This window comes from Papaver somniferum, chromosome 5 (genome assembly GCF_003573695.1).
Source record: "Papaver somniferum cultivar HN1 chromosome 5, ASM357369v1, whole genome shotgun sequence".
Lineage (NCBI taxonomy): Eukaryota > Viridiplantae > Streptophyta > Magnoliopsida > Ranunculales > Papaveraceae > Papaver > Papaver somniferum.
Genome location: NC_039362.1, coordinates 141070888 through 141089927, shown reverse-complemented (window position 1 = coordinate 141089927; position 19040 = coordinate 141070888). Strand labels below are relative to the sequence as shown.

Genomic DNA, 19040 nt, shown 5'->3' with positions numbered 1-19040 from the left:
ATTCTTCTTCTCCTCCGCTCCCTCTCTCCCACTATTTCCCATTCCATTAACGACTTCTGAGAAAAAAAATTTCTCACTGATTCTTCGTCGTAAGTGAACTAAAAAAAATTAGGTTTTCAACTGCAAAATTGCAGTTACAGTTTCAGGGTCGTTAGCCACGGTTTTTTATTGCTTAACGATTTTTGATATGCATGTTGAATTGATAAAAAATCGTTAACCATTAGGGTGTAGTAGATAACGACCCTAAACCTGGTTTTCTGCCCTAGAATAGTGTCGTTTAGGGATTTCTAAATCGCTAACGACTCTATATGATACAAAATTTGTTCCCTGTTCAAAAAATAGGAAGGGTCGTCATGTCAAATGGTTGTAGTCGTTAACTATGTTGAAGGGTCGTCATGTGAAGTCGTTAACGATGTTGAAGGGTCGTTTGGTTTTATAAATTTTGCTTGCCGACCCTTGATCTATGAAATGGCTCGCTATGGTCGTCAGTATATAGGAATGCCTAATTAACGACCCTAAGAGTAACATCTTCAGAGAGTAAAAAGTTTTAGAGTCGTTGGGTTCTAAATGTATTAAGTTAACCACTCTATATGACCTAACTAGCTGGAGTCGTCAATTATATCACACTTGGTTGACGTTTTATCATAACCTGCAAAAGTTGCAGGTTTGAGTCGTCAAAGGTTGTGTCAAGTAATTGACGACTCCTTAGAGTCGTTCGTTTATTACCCTCTCGACTTAACGACCCTTACTCTGAGTAGTTCCATAGTGTACATGAATCGACCACTTGGGGAATCATTCATACAATTTGAAGAGTATAGGAAGTTTACTTGACTGTTTTGAGCTTTGGGCTCTTCATTTTGAGGATTGATTCCTTCATTTTGAGCAATATGATTCCTCTACTGGAATCCCCCCAAAACTCAACTTCTTCCTCTCCACAACACAAAAACACAATTTTTCTTTTATCAAAATTTTATCCCTAAATCTGATTTTAATCTAATTAAACTAATTAACAATTAATTAACTTAATTACCACCAATGTAGTCAATATCGGCCGATATATCGGGGATATTTCGGATATCGGCCCAAAACGATACGATAAGAAGGATATCGGGGATACGATATTCGGCCGATATTCGGTCGAATATCGACCGTTTCGGTCGAATATCGACCGTTTCGGTCAAATATCGCCCGTATCGGTCGATACGAAATTTTCCTACATTTCCTGATATGAGATGGTATTGGTCGTTTTCTATAAAGTTTAAGGGTAATTTTGGCGAAGAAAGTCTTCCGGGTGGTAGTAGAGGTGCATGTAGCTCTCGAAGCAAGTCTACTAAAATTACTCTTTTGTTTTTTTGATAAAATTGATGTTATCTATTATATCTTATCCGAAAATGTGTGGAGAAATGTTTAATATAAAATTATAGTCTCTAAATGTAGAACCGATATTTCAACGATAATATCCCCGATATAAAATCGTACCAGTGTATCGGTCCCGGCCGAGATGAACCGATATCCGATATTAACTACATTGATTACCACTAATGATTTGGGGTAGTTTAACCATTTAAAAAAGTTAGGGATAAGGGATAACTCCCAATTACTATTTCATGACCTTTTTTTTGTCCTGTAGCTAGGGTCCCCAATTATTTTTTCCAGGACCCCCAATTTAGCTTTCATTTTTTTGTCACCCCAGTTTGTAGCGCCTAGAAGTTTTCCACTTTGTCTTTTTTTTTTCGTTCTTCAATAAAATTTTATTCTTTTTAAGTAAAAAATAAAATAAAATAAAATAAAATATAATATATATGGCACGATAAGCCACCTAGTGTTGCACAGTCTCAACTCAACCGTCTATGTAGCTTTGGGAGCCAGTTAATTTTTTCCTTTTTCTTTTGCATCAATTAGACAAACCAGTATGTCACGTGCATTCTTTTCTGAACATGAATACGCCATGGTTACGGATACGCCATGGTTAAGTGTAAACGAGGTGTTATCATACCAAATATTGTTATGGGCAATAAAGTCCATATAAATCCAACTTAAGAAACCCTAAAATTGACTCCCTATTTCAATCTCCATCGTTACACTACTACTAGGTTTTCTCTCTTCGACTCTTCGCGGCACCCATTTCCATCTAGCTTAGGGTTTTCCTTCACCTTCAACAACATCATGGCGGAAGTAGAAGTAGCTCAGGCTGTAGCCCCAAACCTTGACGTTAAGCTTTTCAACAAATGGACTTTCGATGATATTGAGGTTAGCTCATTTTTCTGTTTTCACAACTCTTTAGATTTAATTGATTTTTTGAGTTTAAAAGGATTGTTTTTGGATGATTTGTTATGTTCTGCTTTTCATTTGTATGAATTGATTGATCTTTTTAGTTTCAATTTGTGTATTAATCTCTGGGTTTGATTTTGCTGCATCAAAGTTAAAACTGAACTGTAGATTTTTCCTATATTACTTGGACAGTATTATTTTATCGCCAGACCTCTGGAATCTGGATTGGGTGATTCTTGCGTAGTTAATAATGGGTTTTAAATTTGTTAGCTGAATAACTAGTACTCATGAAGATATTGCAATATTGCACAATATAACATCTGTGGAGCTCTGTTTGTAATGAAGATGCATAGTTGCATATGAACATTAGTAGATTTATTTGTGATTTGAGTTTTTTCAATTGATTTATTTTCCAGGTTGGTGACATATCACTTGTAGATTACATTGGAGTAAATGCTTCTAGACACGCTACCTATGTTCCTCACACTGCTGGGAGATACTCTGCCAAAAGGTTCCGTAAGGCTCAGTGTCCTATTATTGAAAGATTGACAAACTCGCTCATGATGCACGGCCGTAACAATGGAAAGAAGCTTATGGCTGTTCGTATCATCAAGCATGCTATGGACATCATTCATCTTTTGACTGATGCTAACCCTATCCAAATCATTGTTGATGCTGTTATCAACAGGTATCTGCAAAACTGTCTATCCAAATTGTTGTCCTGTCATGTTAACTATACAAAATTTTCATATACTTGTCTTATATAGGTTTATATATGTCATGCCTTTTGGTGTGAGTTTTTTTTTAATTCTCAAATCAAAATAAACTGCTCAAATTTAGTTTAGTATGCTTGGCAATTGTGAGTTTGCAATCTTGACTGCCTTACTTTTATTTTGAAAGCAAGTAACTGGCTTACATCGGCTTGTGATATACAAAACTCAATGGGTCGGGTCTTATCTTGCGCTCTTAGGCATATTTTCGTAGGATTTTGTGAGATTCCTAGTTTGTAAAGTCAAATTTACTATAAACAGATCTTGATTATGTATGCTTCCTATATATGGTTTTTTTCTAATAGTTTTCTCTACACTTTTTTGCCAGTGGACCAAGAGAAGATGCAACAAGGATTGGTTCCGCTGGAGTTGTAAGGCGTCAAGCTGTTGATATTTCCCCATTGAGGAGAGTCAACCAGGCAATATACCTTCTCACCACTGGTGCTAGAGAGAGTGCATTTAGGAATATCAAGACAATCGCCGAGTGCCTTGCTGATGAGCTCATCAATGCAGCTAAGGGTTCCTCTAACAGGTATGAGATTGTTTTCTTTTCTGGTTTTCCTTTTAAGTCAAATCCCTTCTAGTTTTCCCGTCATCAAATCTGAATAATACCAAGTAACTGTTTCAGATGCTTTTTTTTTGACGTTCAGTGGTTTTTGTTTCCAGTACTGCGTAAATTGCTTTAAGATACAAACTAATGTGTAATTATCTTCCTTCACAGTTACGCAATCAAGAAAAAGGATGAGATTGAACGTGTTGCCAAGGCCAATCGTTGATTCTACAAATTGGTTATATTGTCATCTGAATTGGATCTTAAACTTTACAAGAGGATTTTGTCAGCTTTAGTTCTAAGATGTACTTCTTTGAGCTCTAGTGTAGTGTCTTTCAGACTAATTGTGTATTCAAAGGATGGTAATTGGTATGTCATTATGTGAACTACTTAAATGTAGCTAAGTTTTTAAATGTTGGATCTCTTTTCTTTTATTGTCTCTCTTTTTACTTCTTTGGTGTTTTGGAATTTTCATTGATCTGTATCATGTTGTCCCTTGTTTATAACTGTTAAAAATTGTTGTATTTCAAAATTCTGAGCAAGGCAATGACCTTACTTCCGGAAATCAACCTAAAATCCAGTTATCCTCTAGGATTCCTTTATCTAGTTATATTAGGACTTCTATTTCTAGGCAATCCAGTTATCCTCTAGGATTCCTTTTTCTAGTTATATCATGACTTGTATTTCTCTGAGCGGATTTCAGAAGTATATAAATCTGTAACTAGGAGTCAATAATAACACTTTGGTTTGAACATAGAGTGAATTCTGGGAGGTGGGAGAAGAAAAAAATCTCTGGTTGTATATTTTCTGATTCTGATTTTGAATGAAAAGTTTGTTTTGCTGCAAGGTGAAGAAGCGAATTATTATAGCTAGGTATGGCTACTGGATATGAGCCATATTTTGATCCAGACTATGAATCTTTGATTGAGAGAATACATGCTCCAAGAGTTTGCGTAGATAATGAAACATGTACAGATTGTACACTTGTGAAAGTAGACAGAGCAAACAAACACGAGATACTGGTAGAGATGGTTCAAGTTCTCACGGATCTTGATCTCCTCATCTCCAAATCATACATCTCCTCTGATGGAGGTTGGTGTATGGACGTGTTCCATGTGACGGACCAACTTGGGCACAAACTAACTGACAATACCCTCATCCGTTACATCGAGCAGTCGTTATGTGGCGGAAGGAGGGGAGATAAAACAGAAGTGAATGAGGTAACCTCCAACAGAACGTGCATAGGCAGTATAATGAGATCACTGCATGCATCAACAGATTACACTGCGTTTGAATTGATGGCAATAGATAAACCTGGCTTACTGTCTGAAATCTCTGCTGTATTGGCTGAGCTTCGCTGCAATGTGGCTGCTGCTGTTGTCTGGACTCACAAGAAGCGCGCAGCAAGCGTCTTGTACATAGAGGATGAATCAAAAGGAGGTGGACCCATAACAAGTTCCGAAAGAATGCTCCGTGTGGAAGAACAACTTGCGATTGTTGTAGGTTCCCATCATTGCAAGGGTGAGAGAAGAATAATGAGGTTGGTAGAGGATCCGCCTTCAGAGAGGGTACACACTGGACGTCGATTACATCAACTGATGCAAGCAGATATGCACCATGAGATCAGCTGCAGCAAAGATGGGAATGACAGTGGTAAGAGGAGGCGTAGCGGCAGTAATAATAATATAGTGACAGAAGTGTGTATAGAGAACTGCAACGAGAAAGGGTACACAGTGGTGAATGTGAGATGTAAAGACCGGCCAAAGCTGTTATTCGACACTGTATGCACTTTGACAGATTTGGGGTACGTGGTGTTTCATGCTGCTATAAGCTCCAGAGACTCCCTTGCTGTCCAGGAATACTATATCAGGCGGAGAGATGGCTGCACTCTGGATTCAGAGAGGGAGAGACAAAGGGTCATGCAGTCCTTGGTAGAAGCTGCGGAACGCAGGGTTTCCCATGGGGTGAAGTTAGATGTGTGCACTAAGAACAGAGTGGGATTGCTATCAGATATTACTAGGGTGTTCCGAGAGCATGGCTTGTCTGTGTCAAGGGCAGAAATTAGTACTCTTGGAGAGAAGGCAATTGGGTCATTCTACGTTACAGATGCATATACAGGAAAAAATGCAGATCCCAAGACCGTGGAGCTGGTCAGAAGTGAGATTGGCGCGACAGTTTTAGAGGCTAATAAATCAATTTCAGCAGAATGGTCCAGCAATGGTTCCAACTCCCAGAACAATAGAAGCAGTAGTACTTGCAGTGGGGATGTAGAGGAAAGGCCTGCAAAATCGTCCCTGGGCTTGGGAAGTCTGTTGTGGGCTCCGTTTGTGCGTCTCTCAAGTAATTCGTGGGGTTCAGCTTGAAGGCCTCTGGCAAGTGGCAACATCAATCCGCGTTGCATACATGCAGTGCAACTATGATCTGTCTTGCGATGGTGTTTAAAGTTTCGTGATTTTTTTTCAAAAATTATTTTCATGCTAACCGTAGTTTGGTGTCTGCAGCAAATAAACAAATTTGCATTTACTTAATTAATTACGGAAAATCTCACAATACTTTTGAAAAATCGTGTATGTAAAAGTCTTTGAATTGGGTAGAGTTGTGAACTTGTGGTTCACTTGTCATTTAAATTAATCTTGATAACCTTATGGTATTTTAGAGAAATGATAGGGAGGTATCCAGGTTTTTGTAAATTAGCTGATACTACGTGAAATTCCTTCACATGATTCCAAGTGTCATAAACAGTCAAAAAGAATTAATTTTAATATCATGATTTGGTTGGATAGTTTTTCTTTAGACACTAGAGAAAATTGAGTGTCTCGTTACATGACAGATTATGATCATAGTATTAGTAATATACTTGGCTATGTGGGGGCTTAGGTGAATTATTTGGGATATATAGATTTCCTCACCCACCTAGGCTTAGGGGATAATGGGTCTCTAGACTAGGTAAATTTACTAAGTTATCTTCACTATTAAGATACTCCGACATATTGGAAGATACTCCGACATATTTAAATCCTTTCAAAATTAAAAGCTACTCAAATCATTTTCCTCCCAAACTAAAACTAAAATCTAAGTTCATAGATCGTTTCTAACGACATCGATCGATTTAAAGAAAATTTCATCATCAATATTTTTAAAGATAGTCAATTTAAACATCGTTGATTGCAACACATTATTCTTAATTATGCTTGTGATTGATTTATATTTCCATTCAAAATTGAAAAATGCAAACAATCTTGGGTTTTTGTTGACCATAATCGGTTGATGTGCTTGTCCATATGGGCCGATTCCTACGAAAATCGGTTTATGTTCATGACCACGTCAACCGATTATTATGTATGTGTTTTCTGGTTGAAAAATATTTAACCAGAATCGGTTGATGTTCGTCCCCATAATCCCAGATTCTGATATGGAAGATATACCAAGTTTTTTGTATTTTTTTTGTTGTTGTTAGAATCGGATTATGTGAAAGTCCATATAAACCGATTGTATATATATATATGAAATCAAAGACCGTTTCTGGTTAACCCATTTTTTTTTACAAGTTAATACTCTATCACTGTGAAAGCATACTCGACTTCAGTTTGGGTATCATGAAAATAGTTTTATACGCGAATTGAAAATGCGTATGATTTTATATTCAGACCGAAAATGAGTATGTTTTCTCAAATTGAGTATGGGAAATTTTTTGTTTATGAGAGTATGGCAGAATCGGTCTACATACACGTCTATAAAATCCGTTTACTACAATCGGTTTATGTGGACATTAATAAAAACCGATTTTGGGATTTTTTTCGTGAATTGAAAAAACTCAACCCAGAATCAATCTATAAGGGCATGACTCTTGGTTGAGTTTTTCAAAAAAAAAAAATCATGATTTTTCATGTTTTGATGATGATTTAAGATTAGTTGATCTTTAGTTCAATTTGATTAAACATCAACTAATCACCCGATTAACACTAATTAATCAAGAATAAATTAATCATTATGTAAAATAGTTGGATAAGAGGTTTTCTCTTTTACTTCTTAATGTATGTTTTTGTTTTTTAGTGATAGGCCCCATAAACTTCCTAGGCCCCAAACTAGGCAGGTAAGCCTAGTTAGTGATTAGGTGTGCGATTAGAGTTTGATGCCTCCACATATTGACAGTTGCATGGATACCGACATGACGATTTTATAAAGAAAATAACCAAATTTTTTTAGGCTTCTCACTCCTAGCTTTTATTAGCGATAGTCCATGTTATCTATAACCCACAAAAATAAGAAATTGGCAATTTTAATAGAATGCCACACTGTCAATTTCATATCTAAGAAAATACCACCATTACGTTCAGTATTATTTAAATGTCACAAGTTTGACCTTTTTCATCCTGTTTTTTTTTTTTTAAATATCGGTTAACATCCGTTAGTGTATAGGTGACAGCCATTTATCCTAATTAAAGACATTTACACCCTCGAATTCTCTTACTGTAACTAAGTTAAATCGTGACTCATACAGGTATGAAAGAGGGGAATCGGTGCTACTGGTCCGACTCGGCAACGAGTTGATCTGCCTCGTTGTGCACTGAACCGTTTTGATCCTCATCTTTTTCAGCCTCACACATGGATGAACCCTAATTCTGCAACAAAAATACTTCTTCAACTACATATGTCACTGAACTCTACAATTCATTACCTCAGATCCCCGAATTCCAAGTCAAATCCCATATACAAAAATACCCATTCTCTCCATTAAAATCAGGAACCCACCAATCTCTCTTCAACTTTCTTCTACCAAATCAAAAATACTTGTTCTCCATTATAACATTAATCACCAAAAAAAAAAAACTAAAGTCATTTGACGGGTAATGAAAGAAAAACTTCTGAATTGAATTAAAACTTTTTTCCTTGTTGTTATCTTCTTTTTCGTATTTCAAATTAGATTTTCTCTACAGTTGAGTTCTAGGATTCTAACATGATTCCAATTGCTATCATAGTTAAAACCATAAAAATCAACCATACAAAACCTAATCGAAATATGAGGTAAATTGTTATAAACGATCTTAAATATGAGGTTTTAATCTGTTCCTATGCCGCCTGCAACAACAATGAAAATCAGAATGAAATTCCATTTCACTTTTAGCTGAAAAAACCCATCATCAATATAATACCGATTGTGTTGTTTATATATAAAAAAAACAACAACATGTTATAATGAAATTTTCTGAGTTTTATATTAGGGTATAACTTCTGCAAGTGAAGAGCTCAGAGAAAAAGAGAAGGGGGAAGCGACAGTGACGAAGTAGTTTTGGGTTATAGCTAGGTAAGGGTAACAAAGTAATTTTAATGAGATATTGACATGTTTAACAAGATTTTAATGTTATAACAGTGGTGGCACTTTATATATTTTGGAAAAACAGTGGCACTTTCTTATAGCGGATAAACAAAGTGTGGCATTTCTTTGAAATCAAAAAAAATTATATTTATTAAATATACCTAGTGGCGAATCCACAGTAGGGTCAGCGGGGTCACTAGCCTCCACTGTTTTTTTGAGTAAGAAAAAATCACGCACAATTTTCATCCAAAAGTACTTCGTGACCCACAAGATATAGCTCAGTTGTCAGTGTGAAACGATACTTTTGAAACTAATCTTATCTTTATTTGCAAATTCGATTCTACGAAATTCGGAACTACCAAAAAGTTAAGGATTACTTCCCCATTTTAGCGTAACAAAGTAAGATATATATCATTCTTATGAACAGCCAAAGACTAATTAGTTTTCTACTATATCGATCCTATAGTGAGGGTTTTTAATTTTAAGTTACTCAAATTGTTAGATCATTGATCTGTCGAACTCGCATGCGTTGCTATCTCAAGCATGTTTGTCAATGTTAGTGATCAAAACTATAAGTCTTGATTTCTAGTCTACTATAGCTAAGTCTCGAATTAGGATATAAAGTGTAGTTGAGCTCAAGGACTTCATGGCGATTCATCATGAAAGAAGAAGAACTACTCAAGGAATCGGTGGAACTTGTCGACAAAAAGGTATGTGAAGACTTGAACTTATCTGTCTCTCAAAAGTCTATCTACTCTATCTCCTACTTCTTGAGACAAAAAGTCGAATGCTATATATAGACTTAGATTATACACATTTGGTATTTCGAGCCGAGTATACCTCGCCTATGTATATATCAAAATATGTTTTGGTAAGCATTCCGCTTCTACCATGTTTATCTTTACCTAGTGACGAAAGTCATGATATGTTTCAATCACTTTGAAAATTGCTTTGATGAGAAATGGTTAACGTCCTCTAAGAATGTTTCAATGGTTGGAAGGAGAGTTTAGATTACATAACCAATGATGGACATAAGTATTGTTGTGGAAACACATATGTGCATAAGTACTATTCCTTGAACCAAAGTTTGCGAACTTTGTTGATCAAGAGAAACCGGAAGAATGGTTTATTTCCAAGTCCGCGAACTCAGTCCGCGAACTGCCGAACTTCTCATCCCGAGAAATTTTGCTAGAGTTGACAAACTTGTTACGTGAGTACCAGTCCGCGAACCGGCGGAATGTCTTTGCCGAGATTTTCTGCTGGATTTTGTAAACTCTGCCCGGTTTCTTAAGTCCGCGAACCTAGTGTGCGAACTTAAGAAGGTTATATATCTGAAGATGATTTCTGAACTTAAACTTATAAAGACTAAGGAATGCAAATTGCAAACCGTGGCTATAAAGTTCATGAACCGATTCAAGTGAATCAAATTATATTTGCTTTATTTGTGTCTTGTGTAGTACATAAGATTTCCTTGCAATTGAACAACTCTCTAACTAGTTCATTTGAGTCACTTGAACTAGTTATGGTGAAGAAGAATATGTTTGGTATGAAATGCTCATATGGCTAACCTTTGGTTAACTATTGTTGAAGTAACAATGCACACGTTTGGGTACGGTTAACAAACCTAGAAACGTACATTTCATTTGTGTATAACAAGCTAAGTATTTGATCTAACTGTTGAGAAATATTAGCTTGAATCTAAATCAGGTTTTCATCTAACGGTGGATATTGTTTGCTTTGTGACCAAGGTGAAATCCTGATTTGAAAGACTATATAAGAGGACATCTAGCAACTCTGCAAAACTAATCCCCACACCTTTCGTGTGATACTAGTTTGCGTGCTAGAGTCGTTTCTCCCTTAACCTTTGGTTTTCTTCTTCTAAAACCAAGTTAACGACTTAAAGACTTCATTGGGATTGCGAAGCCAGACAGATACTACTTTTATCGTAGTTGTGTAATCTGATCTTGCATCTTCCATCGTACGAGTACAATCATATTGATTGGCTTGAGATTAATATCTCCGATAGTCAAGATATAAAAAGTAGTCAAAAACATTTTCGTCTCATTATTTGTGATTCCGCAACATCTTATTTCGCTACCATACGATTAAGATTGTTGTGAGGTGATTGATTTATCTAGGATGTTCTTCGGGAATATAAGACCAGATTATCAATTGGTTCCTATTCACCTTGATTATTATCAAAAGACGGAACAAAAACTTTACGGTTTTTCTGTGGGAGATAGATTGATCCTTTGATAAACTTGTCTGTTTGAGACAGATTTGTTTATTGTTAAAGCCTGTGATTTTGGGTCGTAGCAACTCTTAGTTTTGGGTGGGATCAGCTAAGGGAATCAAGTGCGCAGTATCCTGCTGGGATCATAGGCGTAGGGAGTACAACTGTACCTTGAATCAATGGGAGACTGATTGGGGTTAAACTACAGTCCAGTCCGAAGTTAGCTTGGAGTAGGCTAGTGTCTGTAGCGGCTTAATACAGTGTGTATTCAATCTGGACTAGGTCCCGGGGTTTTTCTGCATTTGCGGTTTCCTCGTTAACAAAATTTCTGGTGTCTGTGTTATTTTAGTTTCCGCATTATATTGTTTTATCTTTATAATTGAAATAATACAGGTTGTGCGTTAGATCATCAATTAGAGTAATACAACCTTTGGTTGTTGATTATCATTGATTGATCCTTGTATATTGGTCTTTGGTACCATCCAAGTTATTCCTTGTATTTGATTAGTACTCGTAGTTTCTGTTTGAGGAAATCAAATTAAGAGAGAGAGATATAAACTCGTTGATATACTTTTAATTGATTGAGTCTTGTTGATTCTCTTAAAAGTATATTCGAGTTTGTCCGTACAGATTGCTAAGCGAAATATTGGATGGTGTTGTTAGACCCCCGCTTTTTCACAAATTTTCATTCTTTTTTATTCAATTACTTTAGTTTTTGTATCGTTTTTTAATGATCGATAAATTGGGTTTATTATGATGGTGGTTCACCATCATTTTTTCAATTAAGTTTTTAGTTATTATGATATTTGGAAAGTGTTAGAGCATATCTCGGTTGAACTCACCAAGCGTTGGTATGTCAAGTTTGGTTGTCATATTTTAGTATCAAAACTCATCTAGAGTCGCTTAATTACATATTAGAGTCAACTTCGTTTAGGTTAGACTAGAAAGTCTAGGAATGTCGAGACAATAAGTATTATTCTGAAGACCTGAAGAATTCGAAGAAGTGACGAACTACGACGACGACATCATCCTTCCTCTTGAGGTTAATAATATTGACCTGAACTGTTTCATTCCTAACGTATCTTTCAAGTCGTGCTATATAGAAAACATAATTGCGAAGCTGTATATACTGTACATATTGTATAATACTCTAGTGATGTGATATGATCATAATAGTCTGATCATAGTATTAGGTAATTAGACTACGAATTATAACGCTTATCTTTTGAACTTCGTAGATATGACATCGACATAATCTTGTATATATTGTTATGATTATGTGAATGGGGTATGGTGATGATTTCATCATAGGAAACAATGTTTTAACATTTCTCTAAAGGAAGTACATTGATGAACTTGTTTCATGAATCAAAAGGAAAATCATTAGGCTTATTGGTCCGGTTATTCGTTGAAAATCTTTGGATGACTAATATGTGTGAGATGGTAGAACCGATCTTAACTTTGTTATTTATCTTGGTATAACTAATCAGAATGCCTGACTAATGATTTGGTATGAATGGTTTTTATAATTGGTGTAACCGATCCTAAGTAATCACCATGTGATGGTATGATCGATCCTAAGTAATTAGTGTAACCGATCCTAGTAATTAGTGTGATCAATCATGAGTATGTTAGAGCACTGCTCGGTCAAAATCGCAAGCATTACTATCTCAAGCTTGTTTGTCAAGTTTAGTGATCAAAAATATAAGTCTTGATTTCTAGTCTAGTTATAGCTATGTCTCGGACTATGATAGATTGTGTAGTTGAGCTTTAGACTTCACGGCGTTCATCGATTGAAGACGAAGAACTACTAAAGAGAGCTTGTGTAACTTTATCAACAAAAGGTATGTGGAGACTGAAACTCATCTATCACTCGAAAAATCTATTTCTATTTTATCTCCTATATTGAGACAAAAGTCGTACATAGCTATATAATATTTGATTATACACATTTGATATTTCGAGTGAGTTTAACTCGCTTATATATTTCTTGAAATATGTGTTAGTAAGCTTTCGCTTTAACCAAGTTCATCTTATATTCTTGATGAAATTCAAAAGATGATCATGTGAAAATCACCTGATAACATCTTACATGATTTGTGTGAGACAGTCATTTGATGGAGACCTGGAATGTTTCGTTTGTGAAAACCACTATTGTCATCCTCTAAGAATGTTTCAATGATTTAAATAAGGTTTTGAACACTTAACCATAATTGGATTATAGGCATAGTATGCGTACTTGCATGTATGTTGATCCAAGACCGGTATAGTATACATACCCGTATGCGTACTGGCGAGGTCAGGTAAAGTTCGGGAGCCTTGGTATGCGTACCCGTACGCGTACTGGCGAACTCAGTTGAAGTCCGAGAACTATTATATGCGTATAAGCATGCGTACTAATTCAACTGATGTTTTTGATGTGTGATAGTATGCGTACCCGTTTGCACACTGTCGGACACAGTCCAAGTCCAGCTACTTAAGTATGCGTACCCGTTGCATACTTGAGTGGGTTATGTTCTAGAATCGGTTGTTCCATGAAAAAATACATTTATATAATAAGGAATGCAATCTTTTGCAAACCATGGCTTTATTGTTCATGAATTGATTCGAGTGAATCAAACCGACTTTATTTCAATTGTGTTCTTGTGTACATTATGAGAATATATCAATTGAAAAACTCTATAACTAGTTTCATTTGAGTCATTTGAGCTAGTTGTGGTTAAGATGAATAAGGTTTATATGAAAGTGTTCATATGGATAACTTCGGTTAACTATTGTTGAGCCAACCTAGTGTACACATTTAGGTACGGTTATCCATATCTAAATGAAGGTACATTTCATTTGTGTGTAACATGCTAAGTCTATCTAATGGTGGAGAGCTATTGTTATGGTTTCAAGCAAACTTAGCTTGGCTCTTAGATCAGGTTTCATATAATGGTGAATATTGATTGCTTTGTTCCAAAGCTATCAAACCCTGATTTGAAGACTATATAAGGGAGAACTCTAGAAACTGGGAAACCTAATCCCTGCACCTCCTGTGTGATACTAGTTGCGACTAGAGTCGATTCTCCTTTAACCTTAGGTTTATTCCAAAACCCTGTAGGTTAACGACTTGAAGACTTCATTGGGATTGTGAAGCCAGACCCAACTATTTTCTCTGTAGTTGCGTGTTCTGATCTTAATGATACTGTCGCGATTGAGTACTACCTTTTCTAATATTTACTTGAGATTTATCTCCGATAGGTAAGATTAAAAGAAGTCACAAACATCTTCGTCTCATCGTTTGTGATTCCACAATATCTTTTTTTCGCTTCCATACGATTAAGATTATTGTGAGGTCATTGATAATACTTGGCTATTCTTCGGGAATATAAGTCCGGTGTATCAATTGGTTCATGTGCACCTTGATTTATCATAAGACGGAACAAAACTCATAGGTATTTCTGTGAGAGATAGATTTATCAATATCAATAGACTTTTCTGTGTGAAACAGATTTGTTTATCAAGTCTTCGACTTTGGGTCGTAGCAACTCTTAGTTGTGGGTGAGATCAGCTAAGGGAATCAAGTGTGTAGAATACTACTGGGGTTCAGAGACTTAAGGAGACTAATTGTACCTTGATCAGTGTGAGATTGTTTAGATCTCAACTACATTCCAATCCGAAGTTCATTAGTAGTAGGCTAGTGTCTGTAGCGGCTTAATACAGTGTGGTGTTCAAAGCTGGACTAGGTCCCGCGGTTTTTCTGCATTTTCGGTTTCCTCGTTAACAAAATTTCCGGTGTCTGTGTTATTTCTTTTCCGCATTATATTTTCTATATAATTGAATATCACAGATTGTGCGTTAATTTCAATCAGTTCTTGAATCCGACCTTTGGGTTATTGATTAAATTGATTGACACTTGGATATTGGTTTGTGATACCGTCCAAGTTATTTATCTTATTCAATAGGGCTCGCAATTTCCTATTTGTTTGATTGCAGATTGAATTGAGAAATTGAGATAGAACTCTTTGATATATTTTTTTAAAGATTGAGTCTGACTGTCTAGTTGATTCTCTTGAAAGTATATTGGAGTTTTTCCATTTAGATTGCCGAACGATATATTGGGTGTGGTTGTTAGACCCCCGCTTTTTTAGAGTATTTTTGTGACCTATACTTGTAATTGGTGTAACCGGTCCTGGTAACTGGTGTGACCGATCATAAGTAATACCATGTTTAGATGGAACCGATCCTTGTAGCTGGTGTAACCGATCCTAGTGACTGGTGTGACCGATCACAAGTGTTTCCATATTTAGGTATAACCGATCCTAGTGATTGGTAGAACTGATTGAACCCATGTATGTGATTTGGTATTTGATCAATCACATATTCTTGGAATACAGGTGAACCATTCCTAAACATGTTTGGAAGTTTGGTATAACCGATTCCAAGAATGCAAATCCATGTAAATATGAAATAAATATTTGAAGTGAAAAGATGTCAATATACTTTGAACAAGAACAATAACTCTTATCATTTATTGTTCAATGATATTCCTTAGTACTCAAGGTAATCCTGTGCAGAAATAAATTAAGAATCATTTAATTAAGGTTTTTAGTTTTATATGCTTTAATTACGAACAATTGATGCATATCTCTAGAGAATAAAAATTAGTAATGTGCATTTACTAATTGGAGATTTTCTATTCAGAGATTTCGGAAATATTGGACAAGTATTTATTGGAATTAGGAAAACCGAATTTGCCATTCATTGCATATCTTGAGAATATCTTCGGTTTTGGAAATTCCTTGGTGTCCAAACATCCTTGGTCTATAAATACCTAAGTTTGCATTTCTAGCAAATTATCCTAAGAGTCAGGCAAAATTCATTTCTTTTTGTTTCTGGTGGAGCCGTTTATTCAGAGAGGAGAGTATCCTAATTAGGTGAAATCTCTTACGACCGCTCGTTTAAAGACTTCTGTGGGATCAAGAAGCTCTACGAGTACCGTTGGTGGGAAACTATATAATTGCAGTATTATTAGTTTTCTATTGAATTGATAGACTAACGGTTGTTGAAACTTTGATTGCACCTAGTTTGTTTATTCTTGAGAATCTTCTCTTCTGATATAAGATTCACTCAAACTAGATCGAAGTATCGATGGGATCTTTAGAACTGTAGTTAGATCTAAAGACATCTTGTGATAATCCATTGTTTACAGACTCCGTTCTGTGCGTGATTGATCACAAGAGATTCAAGTGGTGTTGTGAAGGTTATTGAAGATTTGAAGACGAAGAATATTTCTTATTGGTTTTCGTATCTTGTGAATTGTGCGCACAAACCTTGATCGGTTGGGATCCAACTAGAATCGTATTTATTCAATTGATTAGTTGCATGAGATTGACATTCTCAATATATCTGTTTGAGATTTATCTTGATTGAGTGTGAATCTATAGTTGGCTATTTCGATAGTTAAAGTTAGATTGATCTAACCAGACAAAGGAGTTTGTTAAATTAAATGGAAGAGCCTTTGTCAATGACTCATCTATATCTTGTAGAAAATATTGATTAGAGTAGTTACCTAACAGATTGTTTCTTTGCTTTTTGGAATATGATCCAAAGAACTTGATATTCATGTGCGTGACTCTAGAAGTCGAAGGCGTAGGGATACTGAGGGAACTAAGTAGCTAGGGGTGATCTGCTTGGTTTCAACTATACGAAGTTGGTTTAGATTTTGTATATCGGCTTAATTCTGAGAGTATTCAAAACTGGACTAGGTCCCGGTTTTTTTTGCATTTGCGGTTTCCTCGTTAACAAAATATTGTTGTGTCATTAGCTTTGATTTACGCATTATAATTGTTTATTATAATACACATATACGTTAACTCCACATTACACATATACGTTAACTCCGGATTGCTTGATAGTGATCCTATAGAGTTTGGTTATTACTGGACCTATGATCAAGTAACATACTTTGTTGTTGTATTGTATCGATCTTGTATCCACAGTCAAGCACACAAGTTATCTTCTTGTTGTCGTATTGTCTTGATCTCGTATCCATAGACAATCACACGAAGTGTGAAACAAATTGTCGTATTCTCTCGACTCTGTCCATAGACGATCACATTCGGTAGAGGACTTATAGGTTGAAAGAAAAAGATTGTGGTGTATTTGGGTACCCTCATCTTTTAAAATGGTATCAACGCAGGCAAACACGAAAAGATCTAACAATCTGTGTTTCGTGCGATCCAACCTATAAGATTTGAATCAAAATGGTTACAGTTGAACCCGTAAATGATTCAGTTAAAGAAAAACAAGATAAGAATCAACACCTAATAAAGTCATCCTCTGTGAATTCACCGAACAAAGTGATCAATATAATGAAGATTCTGATGACTGGAAAACTTGTTTTGAAAAACAACTTGATGAAATTTCTGAAGATGGTGATACAGAAATTGATCAATATGAAGAAGAAGATATCTTTGTATTCTCTTCACTATTAGGTGTTGTTTATACAAAAAGGCTATCCACCTCAGATGTTGTTGGACTTCTTACTCCTCTTTGTAGAGAAAATAGGAAACTGAGAAAGATTTTATCTGGTTTTTATTCTGGATTTCAGAATGCTCGATATCTTCTGAAGGACAGCAGAAAAAGTCTGAACTCAAAAAATCTTGATTATGAGAATCTCTCCAGGAAGCATTATTTGTTGAATAAGAAACTTGTTGAAACTGAGGCAAGGATTAATTCTCAACGTTTAATGTGTGGAGAAAAAGAGGAGTCCGTTTCTTCCAAATAAAATAAGTCGCCAATCCTTAAAACGGACTATGTAATGTACTTTATCTGGTGGGTTACAGGCGGGCATTTTATCATAGGTATCTATTGTATCAATTTACCCCTGCGTGATTTTTGTTGAAGCATATACTCGGGGTTATCGGTGCACAATGTATTAGCCTTGGAGTGATGACTAGCTATATGGCAGAGATCCATGCTATGTTTATTCCCTAGAATGGGAAGTACAATGGCATTGGAAGAAGATTTTGATACGTTCTGATTCAGCAAGTCTTGTTCTTTCTTTCAAAAACAAGAGGAAGTTGAAAAATTAAAAAGGCTCAATGATAGCAAAATCAATTTATCTTCTTTGTTGGAAACAGGAAGAAGTTATGGTGATATGCGTGGCTTGGGGATATCAGGGAATCAATACTCCTTCAATCAACTAAGAAATAAAATTTGTAAAGGCTGCAAGTTTTTCCATACCAGAGGATTTACCTAAACCAACTGATGCTCCTGATCCACCAAAGAGCTCGAGTGAGATTTTAGAAGAAAACATTTCTGGAAGTAATTATACTAAGTCTCTGAAAGATCGATATAAATCCAGAACATCTCACAAAGGTAAGATCCCTGTAGAGAAATTGAAGAAAATTTGTGAAGCTTTTCTTTTTGTGTGATTACCTTGTTGATATTTTCACCATCATGTATATTCGCAGTATTCCTGAGAAAATATAAGTATACCGTATATTATGGTCTGTAGAGCATCCATCATGTTCAATATTCTATCCGAAACAAAAATATGTTTGTTGAATACTTGTTAGATTTAATCTTAAATAGTAACTTATAATTCACTATTGAAAACTTGGTTGTGAGGTGGATTTATTGAGGGGATTTTCGAGAAAAGGGTGTGGTTGGGATTTGGGACTAAGAGGCATTGAAGAGACAATGTGATGCTTTTCCAAGTTATGACCAAATTTGAACAGAGCACCAAATGCTTTTCCATGTTATGACCAAATTTGAACAGAGCACCAAATTTTGGTTTGTACACCTTTAACATACATATGACAACATGGGCGGAGTTATCCCATCGCAAGAGTGTTCACTTGCATCCTCTGCCAAGCTAACTCCAAAGCCTAATTTAGGCCCAACTGAAAA

At 35.8% G+C, this 19040-nt stretch overlaps 2 protein-coding genes across 2 annotated transcripts; both read left to right on the top strand.

The window, feature by feature from the left end:
- Window positions 1-2051: 2051 nt before the first annotated feature.
- LOC113282965 (40S ribosomal protein S5) lies at window positions 2052-4042 on the top strand. The gene is made up of 4 exons (XM_026532073.1): window positions 2052-2250; window positions 2688-2959; window positions 3370-3573; window positions 3763-4042. Exons 1-4 carry the CDS (start codon window positions 2167-2169, stop codon window positions 3815-3817), a joined length of 615 nt encoding a protein of 204 aa, XP_026387858.1. The 5' UTR covers window positions 2052-2166; the 3' UTR covers window positions 3818-4042.
- Window positions 4043-4466: 424 nt separating this feature from the next.
- On the top strand, window positions 4467-5954 carry LOC113279731 (ACT domain-containing protein ACR1-like). The gene has a single exon (XM_026528400.1). It carries the CDS (start codon window positions 4467-4469, stop codon window positions 5952-5954), a length of 1488 nt encoding a protein of 495 aa, XP_026384185.1.
- Window positions 5955-19040: the final 13086 nt, after the last annotated feature.